This window comes from Apteryx mantelli, chromosome 3, assembly GCF_036417845.1.
Source record: "Apteryx mantelli isolate bAptMan1 chromosome 3, bAptMan1.hap1, whole genome shotgun sequence".
Classification (NCBI taxonomy): Eukaryota; Metazoa; Chordata; class Aves; order Apterygiformes; family Apterygidae; genus Apteryx; species Apteryx mantelli.
This window is the reverse complement of record NC_089980.1, coordinates 82,852,469-82,867,637: the sequence shown is the minus strand read 5'-3', so window position 1 is coordinate 82,867,637 and position 15,169 is coordinate 82,852,469. Positions and strand designations below refer to the sequence as shown.

At 36.0% G+C, this 15,169-nt stretch overlaps 1 protein-coding gene across 1 annotated transcript in view; it reads right to left on the bottom strand.

Moving 5' to 3' along the window:
* The window catches only part of MAN1A1 (mannosidase alpha class 1A member 1), a 148,430-nt gene that overhangs the window by 50,843 nt on the left and 82,418 nt on the right, over window positions 1-15,169 (bottom strand). Inside the window, exon 5 of the mRNA XM_067293796.1 lies at window positions 11,778-11,872. Within this exon, the coding sequence (XP_067149897.1) occupies window positions 11,778-11,872 (95 nt within the window). The remainder of the gene's footprint in view (window positions 1-11,777; window positions 11,873-15,169) is intronic.

Below are 15,169 nucleotides of genomic sequence, written 5' to 3'. Positions count from 1 at the left end.
TAAAGACTCTTCTAATGACAAAATTCAGAGATAGAAAGTATTTCACATAATTTCAAGTATAAAAGAGGTTTGACATGTAGTTACATTATTTGAAAAACTTCTCTGCCGTGATTTTTTTTAAATGATTAAACAATAGTCAAAGTTAACAAAGCGTTTCTTCACCAGTTGACTTTGTCATTAGAAACCACTAAAAGTGTTCCATACCTGTCTGGCTTCATATAGCACAAACTGCAGTATCTATAAGAACTATTAAGGGGAAAACAACTTTATAGAGATATAGACTACTGTACAGTTAAACAGAGTTTTGATCGAGAGTGTCCAGATATAAATACTGCAAAGCTAATTATTGTGAACTATTTTGATCGAGAGTGTCCAGTTATAAATACTGCAAAGCTAATTATTGCAGTGTTCAAACAGCATGAATTTTTCTTTGTCCATATCTGTGTTAGTATCAAAAGGTGGTTTATAACATGGAAAGGATTATTCAAGTATTCTCTTGTGAGGAAAGAGAACTGAGTAAAATGAATGAGACTTTTTTTCATTTTGCATTTATGCCTGAAAGATGTTTTATTTCTCCAGCCTCATTTCTGCTTTAAAACTATTTCTTTGTCTGTCCTTTTTTTCCCCTGCTTTGTGAAAGACAAGACTGAGGGGAGGACCCCTAGAATTGCAGTGTGACAGTTTCCAAAGAGCAGCACTCCATTTTACTCTGAATCATACAGAACTCTTCATGTGGTCAACTTAGATGTCAGAAAGGGAAGACTGGATATTCAATGACTAATGAAGGCTGAGGGCGTGTTCTCTGTTTCTTAGGTTTTCCAAGGTATGGCAAAAAACACAGTTCTATGTTTGAGAGAAACAGGAGACAGGAAAAGAGATTTTTTAAATACATAGCCTTCAGCAGCAAAACCAAGCACAACCCTTTTCTTTTTTTAATCCTTTCCCCAAATTTCCTAAAGCAGTCCAAAGTCCAATCTGCCTTGTGCTTCTAAATTTTTTATAGACATACATATACATATATATACACACATACATATATATACACACACATATATACATACATATACATACGTGTGTGTGTGTGTGTAATGTGTACTGGATTTATGCCCAAGAATAGCTTGACTATCAGAGACAGCAAATTACATGATAATAAAGTAGTAAAAGCAAGATTGGTTGATCTTCAATAAAGCAGTTTGACCTTATGGCATCAGCTGGATTATATGTTCAGTTTTGGGGTTCAGTTTTGGGGTTGATCTGAGAAGCAGATCAACTAGACAACCTCAAGAACAAAAACATCAATGGTAAGAGGGTCTGGGAAAAAAAATGCAATGAATGTTTGAAAGACCGAGGTTTGTCTCTCTTAGAAAGGAAAAAAACCTGATGAGACTATAATCACCCAATAGCAAAAGGGGAAGAAGGAAGGAAGGAGGAAGCTGAAAAGCAGTCAGCCCAAAAGCCTGAGAAGGCATATATGGGACAATACCCTGCAGTTCCCAAATACTAATTTGCACAAACCATGAAAGTCCTGCATAACCACGTTCTACAGATGGACCTCTGAAAAAGGAATCAGAGAAGCAATCTCTAGGTCTGGAAAACGTGGTGCATCTGGGATTTCAGACTTCTCTTATGAAATATGCAGGTGTGTTGTGTGGGGGAAATCACAGTTCAGTAGAACAAACTTCCATCAGAGCTGAAAATCACCACTGGTGTGTTTCTCCTCCAAAGTAAAAACAGATTAGAAAAGGGCAGCAAGCATGGAAGTGGAGTAGCAGTGTTAGAAAATACATAAATTAGACAGGACTAAAGATGGATTGCATTAGTTACTGATTTACAGAGGCCACAACTAAAAGGCATCAGACAATCTTAGAAGCTTGCAATAAATACCAAATACTACAAAGAACCACTTGCAACTTGGATTAGGGACTCAAACTAGGTCTCGGTGCTGCAGATACCTTGCACTAAGAGGAACAAAATAGCTGTGTGAAAACAAAAGCTGCACCATTACACTGACCATCTCTGGGACACCTGAAAGTAAGAGGTACAGCACTTCAGCTGTCTATATTTAATGCTGAGATTATTATTTAACAACAAGGATGTGTTCTGTATTCAACTGGATGTGTGAAGCTGATGACAAACCTGAGGAAATCCAAAAAATAATCAGCAATTATGGAAGCAAGGAAGCCAGTAATCTTTCAAGCATTTTAAGATTCCCCAAAAGAAAGGAAATGTCACGAAAAACCTCAAGTGCTAAACCAGTGCTGGACAATTAACAAATAATAATCTTTAACTTCTGAGAAAAAAAAAAGAAAAAAGAAATAGATTCTAAAACTGAACATTGATCTGCCTGAATGTTCTTAGTACTCTGCAGTTGAGTGACTACTCAGGAAAAATAGGGAAAAATTCAGGTTTAAGAGTATTAATAGGATTATGAAATACTGTAAAAAGTTTAAAATTCAGACAAGTGAAATAGTTATTTCTGATATATGCAGCATCTGTAGTGCTTCAATTATAGGGTTTCAGCTATTCAACTGGGAGCTTATGGTCTGCAAGAGGTTAGGGAGAGATCCTATCATATGATCACTAACAAGAAAGCATACAATCATGAGTAAAGATTTATCAAATATATATTATATATATATACACACATATACACACACACATATACATGTGTGTGCGTGCACACACACACACACATATATAGATATCTATCTATATCTAAATATATATTAAAAATACTTAGAGAAGTTTTGTATGGAGTAAAGTCTTTTTAGTGAGGAAAATGTAGACTTCTTAGAAGGGCATAGCAGCATCTGTTCTCACTAACGATTTACGAAAAAATGTAGTTACCAATTCTTCACACTCACTATTTTAGGACAATTTGAATATATAGTAACTACAAATATTAGTCACCTATTTAAACCAGTGCTTATTTTAGAATCTAAAAAGTACCCTTATTTTTGATGCCGGGGAAAAACCTTGTTCCTCTAGTCTTGTAACACTGAAAGATATCATCCTCTTATTTATGTCATCGCCAAGAGATAATTCAGACTGCCCAAGAACAAGGTTTGGTAGATCTTGATCCTTATTATCTACCACATCATAAGGATACTTAAACCAGAGCAGAAAAATAAAATAATTAAAAAAAAAAATCCTGTTCCTTCTGAAAATAGTATTTTTACGAATGACCTGCTCAATTTGAAAATTTATCCAGAGAGAAGTATTGAAGTAATTCTAAACAACAAAAGCAAACCATACTTTATAAATGTCCCCTTTCCCTTTTCATTGCTGTTTACATAGCTCCCTAATGAGAAAGTAATGAGAAAGGAGTGATGGATTTTGCAGGCAAAATCATGAAAGTGAACATACATAACTTATAAATTTCTTCTCAATCTCATTTAGAAAATTCTTAGGTACAACAATTCTAACACAACTATTATTTTTAGGTGGAGTGTTTCCCTCAGGTGACTTGAATTGTGGTGGAGATGAAGGAGTAGTGCATGTGCTCACTTTTTGATTTATTTAACAAAACATGAAGGCTATGTGAATTGATTCCCTTCCTTCCAAAGAAAGGCTTTTCCGACTGTCACATCTTGCCTATCATAAGATTATAATTTACTAGACACAGATTAAAATTAGGATATTCATGATACAAGCAATTGAAAGGGAAATGATCTCTAACCAATCGGAAGATGAATGTGCCTACATTTAGGCATCTAATTTCCCACCACAGTCATTGTGGTCAGCCAAGGGCAAGTCAGCTGGCCAGGCACTGCGTATTTACTCCAGGACATGACGACTGCTTTCTAAGCTACTTTGTACTGTCAAGCTCCCTAATGACTATAATGGGAGCAAATGCCAGTAAAACATATAAATATGTCTAATCTTGAACTGAACCTCATCCTGTGCATCTTAATATTTAACTCCAACTCTCAAATATATCTGGCAACTCAGTACTGCCTTAGAGATTGAAGGGCCCCTTTGTTTCTCCCAGGCAGCATGAAAGTACCTAATACAAGCAATTCCCAATTATCTTGACTATATCAAAGTGATGGCAGCAATAATCCAGCTAAAGCAAAAACACAAGTAACACCAGACAGCTGTAAACTAGTTTATAAAATCCTGTTTTCAATAAATGCAATTTCAAAATCTTGCAGGCAGATTACTTTGGGGAGCAGGAACAGTTTTAAACAGCAGGGAGCAAACTGAGGGCCTGATGCGACTTCCCCATGCTCTGCAGGTTACCTTCCATGTCACTGCATTTCAGCCACAGCTGGTAGAAAATTCAAAGCACCTGGTTGATACATGATACACTCATTGGTACACACCATTAATGACCAGGGTGAACAGACTTGATATTCCTGATACCTTCTAAGACAAAATACAAAATAGTACAACCTGCTTGTTGTTCCTGACTCAAGTCCCTCCCTTCTTTTCCCAGCCCAGAAAATTTTCAAGTCTTCTTTACAAATAACACACAAAAAAAGCCATTTCCCATTCTTAGCAAGCCATCAAGATAGAAATTCATGATATCCAAGGAAGGTATTGATACCTTGAAAAGAATGTCTACTTTGGAGGTGGCCAAATACCATGAAGCGAAGACTAATGTACACTCCTGTAACAAGCTGGCTTCTGCGGGACTCTCACAAGATTTGTTTTGCTTTATAAAAACAAATTACCTAGTATTATCACCACAGAGATCTCTAAGTGATTGTGATCATACATTCACATGCTGAGAAATCATATTACTGACTAATATTTACATAGCGTTTTACACAGATAAGTAGTATGATAATTCTTAACTTGCAAGGATTTGTACTCATTTTATAGTGCATTGATAAACTGTGGGGAAAGAGTTAGTGTTTAAACTTAGAATTTTGGACAAGAAACTCTCTCCTTTGGCTATGAAAAAGCACTTGAACTAAGAAAGATTCTTTGCAGTAACAGCAATAGGTCACAAATCCTTCCCATGTTATTGCCAGAGGGCAGCCTCCCACACAAACTCGGTGTTACAATATTGAATTGAAGCTGCTGGTTGAATAACACAGCTTAACCTTATGGGTTATCATTGATATATATATATATATATATATGTATGTACACATCAAATATATATTTTTAATATATAAATATATAAATAAATATATATATATTTTTTACACAGCTACGTTTCTCAAACTATATAGCTCATGGAATTTTTCTTATATTTTATAACTTGAGATTTTTGCATTGCCCAATGGCAAATCAGACGTCATTGCAGGTCAGAAGAACCCATCCAGAAAAATGTACTGATGTGCGTTGATATGTAGACTCAGAAAAATCTAAATTTTAATAATACTCTCAGACCAATTTATTTATTTTTAGGTGTGATCATGGAAGAATTGTGTATGATACCTTAAAGGAGCAGAGGAATGCTACTTTTTTCTTTTCAAAGAAACCTAATTTTAGTATAGTTCATTTGAGTCTTGTTGAACAAAAACCACCAGTCACGTACTATAAAACTGGCTACTCATTTCAAATAAGGCAAAGACAGGGTAAGCAATTTACTTACTATGAAGATAACATAATATCTAAAACAATGAAACAGCCAATAAGATGGCCTATAACATGATGAAATCAAAATACCCCAAACTCAAAACTACTTCTTAAGTTTAATTTTGCATTCAGTACCAACCCAAGAAATTTAAAGCTGTTTATGAATCATGCAATGAATCAGTGGGTTAACCAGCATTTGAAACGGTAGTGATCAAAAGATGTTCCCTTTGCTGAAACGATGATCTTTATCACTGGTTACTTATAAATCGGTATGGAATTCATCTTCCCAACTCAAAAAAGTCATTTTTTTCAATTATTTGTCTAAGCTCTTCATTAGCCAATGGAGAAAGATCAAGATCTCTAGAAGGCAATTAATTCCATCTCAGAACAGATGTTTTAACACCAAGTAATAATTTTTAGATAGCTAAAGTTCATCTTCTTCTCATTTCTTTGAGTCCAGAGCTAATACAAATCCACACTGTGATCCAAATGCCTGAAGGAAAAAGTCTGGTTTTAACTGGGCTGTTTTGCTACAGTGGAAAACTCAGTGTTAAACTCAACATCCAAGTCCTTTTTGTTACTATTACTGCTTTAATTTATGCCATCAGTGGAGTGTTTGTTAAAACCATGCACACAAAGCCTGTGTTAAGTGTGCAAACTAGACTACGACTTTTTTTTCTAAGATAGTATCAGCTATCTCCTCCAAAATGATGCACAATTTCTGCATAGACCTACAATGTCAAATTGGGCAGATAGTGAGAATCTTTCCTCATCACAACCCCTTTAGCACACAGATTTATTTTTTGCTAAAGATAACCAAATTTGCGGAATAATCTTTATCCAACTCTGTAGTCTTTTCTTTTATATATACTTTTGACACTATAGTTTAATAGAGAAAACCAGAAAGTTCACATTAATCACTCTGATCATATCTCTGCAAGTTTTTGTGATAAGCTAGCTGAGTCACTAGGACAAGTAAAGGCATGAATCACTACCACAAGTACTGTTATGAACTATTTCTAACTAACGTCATACAGAAAACTTGATGCTTAGCAAAATTTTGCAAAATCATGTCACATTCACAGTTCTGGCATTTCTGATAATGTAAGTGGAATTAAGTTGACAAAAATGGTTTACTGGATTTGCTTGGATCCTTTCTTGCTTATATTTTCAAACTTTCTTAATGTACCAACCTTCTTTTACAAACTATATGGAATATACTTTTAAACACATTGATTATGAAATCTTGGAAGAAGTCCCAGAACACAAAATGAACCATTCTGTTATACACTAAAACCAGTATCTTACCTTAAGAACACTAAAAAGTTTTTTCTAATGAGGAAGGACACTAAAAAGGTTTTGAAGGACAACTTCTATTACTAAAGTGAGCTACACACAAGACCTTAAACATGTTTTGAAATGGGGGATTACTTTGAAATGTCTAAAATATTTTGAAACAAGTTCTGTTGTCTGAAGATCAATATTTCCTACTTTTTTTTTTTAATAAATGAGTCACATTTCCTGCTAAACATAAGGCTCTGACAGGTAAGTTCCAGTTCCTTTAAATTACTACACTTTAAAATATTATCACTACATTGAAATGCTAGAGTGTGAGCATCAATACAGAACGTAAAACCCGTGCCTTAGTCTCCCCGACTGAAACTGTGGCATTTTAGCATAAATCCACCCCAGCAAACAACCAGGCTCTGCAAGGAAATCAGCCTGGCGCAGGAGAGCCCTGCTGTTCTGTGGGCCTGTCATGGGAGAACGGGAACATTATCTGGTGCTAAAAGTTAAATTCCTCTGTCGGAAAAGCAAACAAACCCCCAAACACAGCACGCACTGGTTTAGAAACATGGCCTGATATGGAAGACTAAGGCGGGTATTTCTCCTTGTTACAACGGGAGAGGAGAAAAGAGCATTTCTGAAGCTGTGGCTGTATTTCTTGTTTAGAGTCTCTCTGGTGGCTTCCAGAGCCATAAGCAGCTTCCAGGAACTTTTGTCCAAATATGGAACGCTCTGAGGCCTGGCTAGGCCTGTGGCATAACTAAAATACCCTGTACAGAATGTGGTAGTTAGGGGAAAAAAAAGAAATCAAAAGAGGAGCTTGTTTTAAAAGCTTGCTGACAAGATCCCAATAGCATAAATACTGCAGTTTTGTTACTTTTATCCTCAATTACCTACAAATGTCAAACTAGTTTGTTCAAACGATTCAGCAATTCCTCTGCTATCTCACTTACAATAATGAGTTCAACTTAGATCCGCTGTTTATGTTTAATTAATACTAAAGTGGAAAGCACAAAGAATTCTAGACCGACTTCAGACACAGCAAACATGTTTATGTTGAGTAAATTTATCAGTTCCTGAGGTTTGATTTTATTAATATAAATTAATCAAATTTATTTCAAATTCTTCCTCAGTTTTTGATTTCTGCTAAGCTTCCCTGCTCAGAACTATTGCATCCACACCGCATATCCTTCCCTTCTAGGCAGGACTTCCCAAGGACCATATACCCCTAAAAGCTTAAATGAGTTACTTTTGTCTCTGAGCCAGCAGAACAAGCATAGTATTCCCCTAGCTATAACAACACTTGCAAACAGGCTGGAGGTATCTGCCCTCCAAAAACACTTCCTATTTGTTCTGTTTTCAGAAATAAAAGTGTTATTTAGCACAGTTGAAAACTTTTTTTCACAAGAGTAAAGCATAACTATTTTTCAAAATTTCGCATGCACTTAAATTTTATATAATAGGTTGATTCTACATAAAATGTCAGTGAATTTAATGGCTGACAGTATTGCTACATGCTAGCAGAAAAAGGATAGTAAATAGCCTTAAAATGCTGATTCAGCTGGTCAATTTATGCAGAACAAAAATTTTGTGGCATCTACGTTCTTTCAGAGAAGAATGCTTCTGGATTGTTTATTAGAAAATAGTAAGGTTGTTTTACTGGAACTAATAGGACTAAAAAAAAGATACAAGTCTGCTTTCAAAAGAAAAAAAGGAAATTATATTAAGATACAATTTCCAGCCAAAAGAGAAGAAATATTGTTCAGGATCTTATCCTCAGAGACAGAAGTGGATTCTTGACTGATCCAATAAAGTAACAATCTAGATTCTTCTCAGTATGAAGCCACAGCTTGGTTTCATCACATAAGCAGAACTTCCATACAATCTCCTTTGTAACGCTCACACAAGTGAAAATAAACAGATGCACAGAAAGGTTACTTGGCACTATGATCATGACTCAACTTGAGTATTTTTTACTATTACTTTAAGTCACTGAGAGAGATGTAATTTCAGACTTATTTATTTTTATAAATCTGAGAAAGGCATATTACAGAAATACCTAAGCAATCTGATTGCCCAGTCATAATTTACTTGAAGTTTTAAAAGAGAAAGGAAAATAAAAAGTTTAGCATGAAGAAGAGAGTCTGTCACAGAAAACTGAGGGGGGGAAAAAAAAAGATGATGAACTAATGGTATTTTAAGAGGCTATTGCAGTTGCCTGTTTAGAAGCACTGAAGATTCAGAGAGAGGACAAATGTCTAAAGAAAGGATGTGGGTGTGGGAAAGAAAAAAAAAAAAAAACAGCAGCCTTGCCAGCAAGTCCTTCTTATCCCAAATGGAAGACTCAAACATATCTGGCAAGCCACCAATTTGTATACATTCTCCCACTGCAACCTCTGTTTGTACCACTGTTTCAGACAGAATAGACAACAAGTGATATACAATATTGCTTACCAAAATAAGTGAGTAATCCCTAAAAGGAACTTCAAATTTAGCAGTATAAGCAGAAGTGAAAAACAGATGCTGAAGATGGGCTGAACATGCAGAGTAATATCAGGAACATCAGATATACAAAAATGCAATGAACCATTTAGAAAGAAAACCACCAATCTAATTACTTTAAAAGTACTTCAGAGACAAAAAGAAATTCCAGACAGAAGCAAAAACACCCAACAAATTGGCTAATAACTTGAGCTAAAGAATAGTAGAGTAAACTTTTTAATATATTTGATAATTAAGGTTCCACAAATAGGAAGTAAGTGCTGTGTGGCCATTAAGTCATCAGGAAAGAAGCAGGATGAAGACAAACTATGGAAAAGAGAAAGAGTACAAGACTTCAGGTGTATGCCTTTATTATGTTAAAACACATGCACACAGACAAGCACATATATATGTTTACAGCAGTCAAGGAGAGAACAAGACTGGCTATGATAATACAGGAGAAGCAGAGAAAACAAACTATTTTCTGAAGAACATTTGCATAGTGAAACAAATATCCAGCTCATCTGCTAATCCAAAAATAGTCATTTAAAAATAAACACTGACACCCACAATCTATTGTGAGTGTTCTCCAATTTGAAGCATAAATCAAAATAAAATCAAATAAAATACTAAACAGAAATGAGGCGTATTAGATCTGAAATATATGCAGGCTTCAGTGGCTTAGCATTCCCTAAGCCTGGATGACAGCATATTTGTTTACACACAGTATTATGGAAGAGTCATCTACTGAAGGTCAAATCTACACAGATGCGCAAAGATTCGGAATGAATAACCAAAACCAGGGCATTTAATGTAACACTTGCTATTATAGCAAAGGAAAGCATACAGTTATGTTGGTAGAGATCCTCTTCCATTTTGGTGAAAGATATGGAAAGAATCCCTTTTGGTTGCCACCCGATATTGTTTGTGGCCTACATTTGCAGTGTACCACAGCATTTGTTGTGAGAAGCTAGGAACGAACCCATAAAGACCTACCAAAGAATTTGAATTGTTTGCAAAAACTGTTGATATATTTGGTAGACAAGCAAGGATTTAGATAAGAGCTACATATAAGACATTTTTTTTGGCCTAAATACCTTAATAATGTTTAAATAAATTACATAGCATAACATACTGTTGTGCTGTAATCACGCATGCATGCTAGAGTTTTGTATTCAGAAGCTTTTGTAACAGCTTAGAAACAACCAGCCAAAAAACCCCAGCCATTGCACTAATCTGTTGAGAAGAAGTCATTAACGTGCACGCAAGTAACCTGTAGAAGCACAGGGAACATCACGGGGCGGCAGTTCGCCAGCCTCTTTAAAGATGAGAAAGTCATGAGGAACTGACTCCTTCCTACTCCCAGCACGTGCACGCGCACACTTCTCGTCTCTCACCTCCCATATCCTTTCTTTCTTTTAGGGCAGGTGGAAAAATAAGCCTGTCTAAACTGACGCACCAGGGATTTCTGTAGATCTGGTTCAGACCAGTTTATTGACAATCCTGAAACAAATACAGCCACCCATGCAAGCATGCCAACTTATGTCCCTTTCTGGAAAAAAAGGCTCAAATACAGATCAAACACAATAGTGGAAGATGCTGACTGTCAAGGAGGGGGATCACACAAACACGACACCAACACCATGCCACACACATGAAATTTCTCTTGATTCTCCCTGACAGGCAGAGTTTCATGTTCTTGTGATGGGTAATGCTGTTTTTTTTTTCTTTTTTTTTTTTTTTTTGTCTGCAGTAGTAGGAAAGTTGATGTGTCCCTATATATATAAATATAATCCACAGGCATACCTTTCAATATTCTTCCTCAGACAGCGCAAAGGAAACCTCTTCCTCACTTTATCACTGTTAGCAGGCCTAGCAATCCCGAGACTGACGCAGGATTTGCTGACATTCGTCTGGAGTCAGATATTGGAGGCCAGAGCTGCTCCAGGAAAGCAAGCACCTCCTGCAGCAAACGCCTGGCCGTGTTCAAAGCAAAACTGACCAAACCAGAAACTCCTTAGGAGACAATGCAAGACAAATGAGTCACTTGTAGCAGATGTTATTCTCATTTCTTAGGACACACTGATACTACATATAAGAACAGGTAAAAATAATAGTACTTTTCACAGAGTAGCTTAACTGGCAAGAATCTTTACCCTTCTGGAGTAGCACATCTCCTTTTGCAACTACCCTACCTGTAACAACACTAAAACCAAAGGAGGACTTCAGGAAAAGTGATGAGCAACATGCTAATTAACAGAAAAGCAGTTGGTTCTGTGGTGAATAAATGCATTGCTGTGTGCACAATGTGTATTTATTTAAATTTCTTAACTTAAACTATAAAACCAAGGAACTTATGTGAACTTTGGCCTAGCTGGAAAGACTAAAATAGTGAGGCAATTGCAATAGCTCTGTGGTTGAGACAGGATTTCAACTAACTTTTTTATACGCTCTAGTCATCAAAAATTAGATATTACCTCTTAATATTCAGTAATGCCCAAGGTATCCCAGTGGGAGTATTGAAAGCAGGCAGCAATTTCTCTCCAAGTTCCACTGCCTTCTTTCGGAATATCTGAAAATTAAGAAGAAACAAAGTGTTGGAAAAGACGATGTTGCTCCCACTGAATGAATCTGAATGAACCTGCTGCTGAATGTGCGGTACAAAATCATCTCAGCACAATGAAGCAACCCTGTTTTTCAGTGTGATGTCAAAAAAGCAAAGTACAATTATCTATCCACTATGCAAAGTAACAGGGGTAGCGGACACCACAGAAAATGGAAGAACTCGTGCAACAGTATTACTCAGGAAAGATACCCAGATGACATACATCTGGTATGATCAGCATCAAATCAGAGTCATAAACTTGGCTAGACCTGCTGTGGTTTGCACAGAACAGCTTGTGCGCCGCCCTGTCTGGCTTGGTTGACATGTGGCAAAAGCAAAACAAACACAACCCACAAAAAAGCAACAGAAAAAGGCAGCACAATGATATTTTTGCAGCACCGCAACTGAGTTCCTAAGTAGTCTTTTGGGACTCAGCTGGCTTTGCAGGAAGACAAATGGGTATCGATGCCATGATTAACCCCCCAAACGGAATATTCCCCTATAGATAGCCGAGACTTTACTCATCTTTAGCATTCAAAAAAAATGTTTCAGCTCTCATCCTAAAAAGATGAAGGAGAAAGACCTCAAATGCTTAACATCTGCCCACAGGAATTACATACAATTTAACATAAGGAACTTTCATGCTCTGGGTAATAGCTGTACAGCCAGAACAAAGAGGATTTTGCTTTCCTTCAACTGCCAAGTTAGCTTAGGTTACATTAACCTGACTTTCAGAGCAATGACTGCTCTAGTAAAGAGAGTTTCTAATTAGAAGCAAAATTGTTTCAACTTAAATATAGAAACCTATTTAGTGATTACAATGTGTGGATGTTCAAGTCCTATTTGCTTGAAATTCCACTGAGGTTCGGTGCAACACTGAAAGGAATTATCCCAGGTGTATTAGCCAAAATGGCAAAGTCACCTTCGTCATGCTCTCATTTTAATAATGGCTCCCTTCAATTCATTTTTTTCCCCCTCAAACATACTTATGATGAATTATTTATTTACTTATTTATTAGAAATCATCTTGTACATGTAATGCATGTCACAGTATAGGAAGGTATAATAGAGCAAATTTTCACAGAAGGAAGGAAAATACACAGTAACTCAGTTTATATTTACACATTCACATAAAGATATTGCTGGTCAAAACAACATAACGGAAGAAATTTCTTTCTATACAAATAATATACAATTTATAAGATCACACTTTCTAAAAGTCATTTTGTGTAAAGGTTTTTATAATGTATTTGATCAGGAGAAAATTTGAAATTCTGGGACTACCATGTTACCATAACTACTATCCCACAACCATACATACTACTATAACTACATATATTTTACCTTAACTGCTACCAGCTACCATAACAGACTATCCCACAGTCTCTTCGTATGACACAGGATTTAAGATTTCTGTGACAATAGTCCAGGATTTGGAATTACAGTAAAAGAGATTTGGAGATTTTGAGTAAAGTTTAGTAATTTGTTCCTGCTTCTGGAGCCCCATTATGGCTGGAGTCAAAAAAATGAAGCTACTAAATCCTCCTATCTTAGTACCTTTGTATTTTCAAGTGGAGTACATATGAGTGCTGGGAGCAATGTGAAGCAAAGCAGTAAGGAAAATAATTTGCTTGGAAATCCTTCCATAATCCATGTTACTTCTGACTTCCCAGTGTACTGACTGCGTGGATTCTGTCAAAAATTAGTTATGATTTGTGACCTTCACATAGTACGTAATTCAGTCTCCTCAGGGGGTAACCTTGAAGGACACTCAGAAACAATAATCTGAAGAACTTCATTATCCCTAAGTAGATTTACTTGAGAAGAGCAAATGAGAGTAACTCCACGAGGAAAACCCAAGCTTTCTATCTGTTACACTGAGCAGTCGTATTTATTCATGTCGATCCATCAAACCCAAACCTAGGTTTTGCTCTTCCAGCACTAGAGAGGCCTCCTCAGCCTTTCACAGCATATGATGTGATCAGCTCAGCAGCTCATCTTAGCATCTCTACTTGAAACACTGAAGTATTAGCAGGAAAATGTTTTATGATGAACTTCCTGAGCAACGGACATATCAGGAGCCTGAATTCCAGCAGAAGCATCTATGGCACCGCATAAAACCCATCCTTTCTCATATCTGAAGGGGGCAGATATTCTGTTTTACAAAATGTGATTAGAAGTGGAGATTGTCAGTGTCAGATGTAGTCTTTTCAGACATGTGATGTACTTTGGGACAAGAGGAGAACTCCCTTTCAAAAGACACACAAATATTAAATTGTAGTACTGGCAGCGAGGCAATGACCAAGACTCAGTAATTGCTGAACCTTACGCTTTTTATTAATCCTCCATCATTAAAAAGAATATATGCAAACTCAGAAAGAGCAATTATAATAATTGCTAATTGCTTCTGGACAAAAATGTAACATTTTAGTATCTTAATTAAATAAAGAGTCAATGTACAGCAAAAATGCTTTAATTTCAAATAAACTCTCACCAATTCATTTCTATTGTATTTATTTGACATACTAAATCCTTTCAAAAGAACCTTGCCTACTTCCTAAACGTGCCAAAACTAATGGTCATCCAAAAATAAACAAATCCAATACCAAGCGGTAAGGAAATATTTTTCCATTTATGGATAGGCAAGGAAACCATAAGTCAGTCCTGATAAGGACAGTAGTTTGAAAAAAAATGTTACATCTTCAACATTAGAATACATAATGAAGTTGGATTTTCTAATTAATTTCTTTTCCAAAATGCATGTCTTCCAATGTAGTAAACAATTTGATATACAGGAACCATAAAGAAAAGCAATTAGAAAAACAGAACTAAAAAAGTGATTTTTAAACTCTCATGCGATTTTGGAACAAGTCTTGAGCTGAAAATGCACTTCTTTTTCACATGAGAATTGCAACAGCTTATTATTAAAAAGCCAACTCTGGATATTATCCAATTTTATCTCTAGGGCTAATTTAATGAGAGCGAACTACTGACTGCTAAATTACTACCTAATGAGTAAAATAGTATAGGCAAGAATGACAAACATACAACAACACTGTGTGAATGACTGAACATTCTAAATAGGAACATCACCTAGAAAAATTATCATCTTTCAGCAAGGGAAAGAGGGTGAAGATTAATAATAGAAACTACTTTATTTTTCAATTCACAGCTTTAACAGGGTTAAGCAATAGTAATATGAAAAACTGGTATTAGGTGTAATTACTGCACACTAACTTCAATAATAAGCATATTTTTTTCATT